Here is a 1,398-nt window from a genome sequence, read left to right on the forward strand (position 1 = left end):
CACCGCTGTTCGCACCGTGACGCCGACCATGACATAACTCGTAGTGACCGACAGATACGGAACTGAATCTCTGGATTAAAACACGGCAAAGAAGCAGCAGAAACAAGTGATCGCGTATTTCAGCAGCTGCATATGTAAAATAATGCAAACATTAAACAGCATATAAATCAAACCTGCCTAAATTTACCGAATGAAATGATGATTCAGGAAGTGGTTTAGGACTGTGAAGCTTTGGGAGTGTTGATGCAAGTGATTTACTCCATCTATGTTTTGATCATCAATCTGTATCTGATTTTATCAGGTTTTTGTTCAAAATGTTGCCTTTTTATGAAAACTCACCCACCTTCAAATGTTGATAAAATAAGAATAAAAAAATAAAGCTAGGTTTTTTGTTTAAAAGCAGAGGCTCTGTTTTTTATTTTGACATATTGCATTTTCACATATTCATACAACAAGATTCTGGGGGCCATGAAATTTTTGTGAAAATGATAAAAAATGCCGGCAACTTTTTTTTTCTTTTTTTTTTTTTCTTAAAGCACTGGCGGGGGAATGAGTTAAAAAATAAATACATGACAAAATTTAGGTGTATTTTTATTTTATTAGTAGAGAAGAACTAATCCAGCACTTACTGGATGATCCTGATCCAGATCCGGATCAAATTTGGTGACGAGATGATGGCATTTATCCAGTTCAGCAATTTTTCTGGGAAACCAATGAACTGGAGAAAGACAAAAGTACAAAAGCTTAGCATAACTGACATTCAGATAAGGACGAGATAAAACAGAGCAACATTCTTCTTTAATAGACTCACATTTGACCTCTTTCGTGGTTTTGACATCCTCTGCGCTTCTCTTGAGAGAGCTGACCAGTGTGCTCACGTCTGACAGGTGCACCTCACACTGAACATAATACTCCAGATCCTCCAAACCGTCCTTTGGTTTTCGGCTGGGTCTGGTCTCAAGATGATGGATCTTGGCTTCAAATGTCTGTGGTGTTCAGTAGTTGAATTTTCAGTAGTTCATTTTTTTTCTGACAAAAACTGTTTTCTAGTTATGTAACTCGCAAAGTATACTTTTTAAAATACATTTTGTCTGATATTAAACTGAAAAAATGATGTAGCCTACAGATAACTATTTTATATTTCAAATTAAAGACTAAGTAGTTGTCAAACAAAAATACAAATTTACATATGAGCCCATAAGGATTCTTATCAGGATAGAATTTCTAATATCAGTCTTTTACCATTTTCTTCAGGATATCTGGTCTAAAAGTATATTTTGCACAAAGAAATTCTGGCTTACCTCAAAAACCTTGAGAGTGCGGGACAGCGCTGGGCTCTTTGAACTCCTCAGTGAGAAGAAGAGACTGAGCAAGGCTTTTCCATCGCTCTCCTCAAAC

At 36.3% G+C, this 1,398-nt stretch overlaps 1 protein-coding gene across 1 annotated transcript; it reads right to left on the reverse strand.

Moving 5' to 3' along the window:
- Positions 1–551: 551 nt before the first annotated feature.
- LOC107682959 (tyrosine 3-monooxygenase-like) lies at positions 552–1,394 on the reverse strand (the record flags this gene model as incomplete). The annotated part of the gene is made up of 3 exons (XM_016479063.1): positions 552–718; positions 812–986; positions 1,302–1,394. Coding segments are annotated over 3 exons (387 nt in total), but the record flags the coding sequence as incomplete, so codon positions are not given.
- Between the last annotated feature and the right edge of the window lie 4 nt (positions 1,395–1,398).

Source organism: Sinocyclocheilus anshuiensis, unplaced genomic scaffold (assembly GCF_001515605.1).
Source record: "Sinocyclocheilus anshuiensis isolate Anshui unplaced genomic scaffold, SAMN03320099.WGS_v1.1 C32752445, whole genome shotgun sequence".
Lineage (NCBI taxonomy): Eukaryota > Metazoa > Chordata > Actinopteri > Cypriniformes > Cyprinidae > Sinocyclocheilus > Sinocyclocheilus anshuiensis.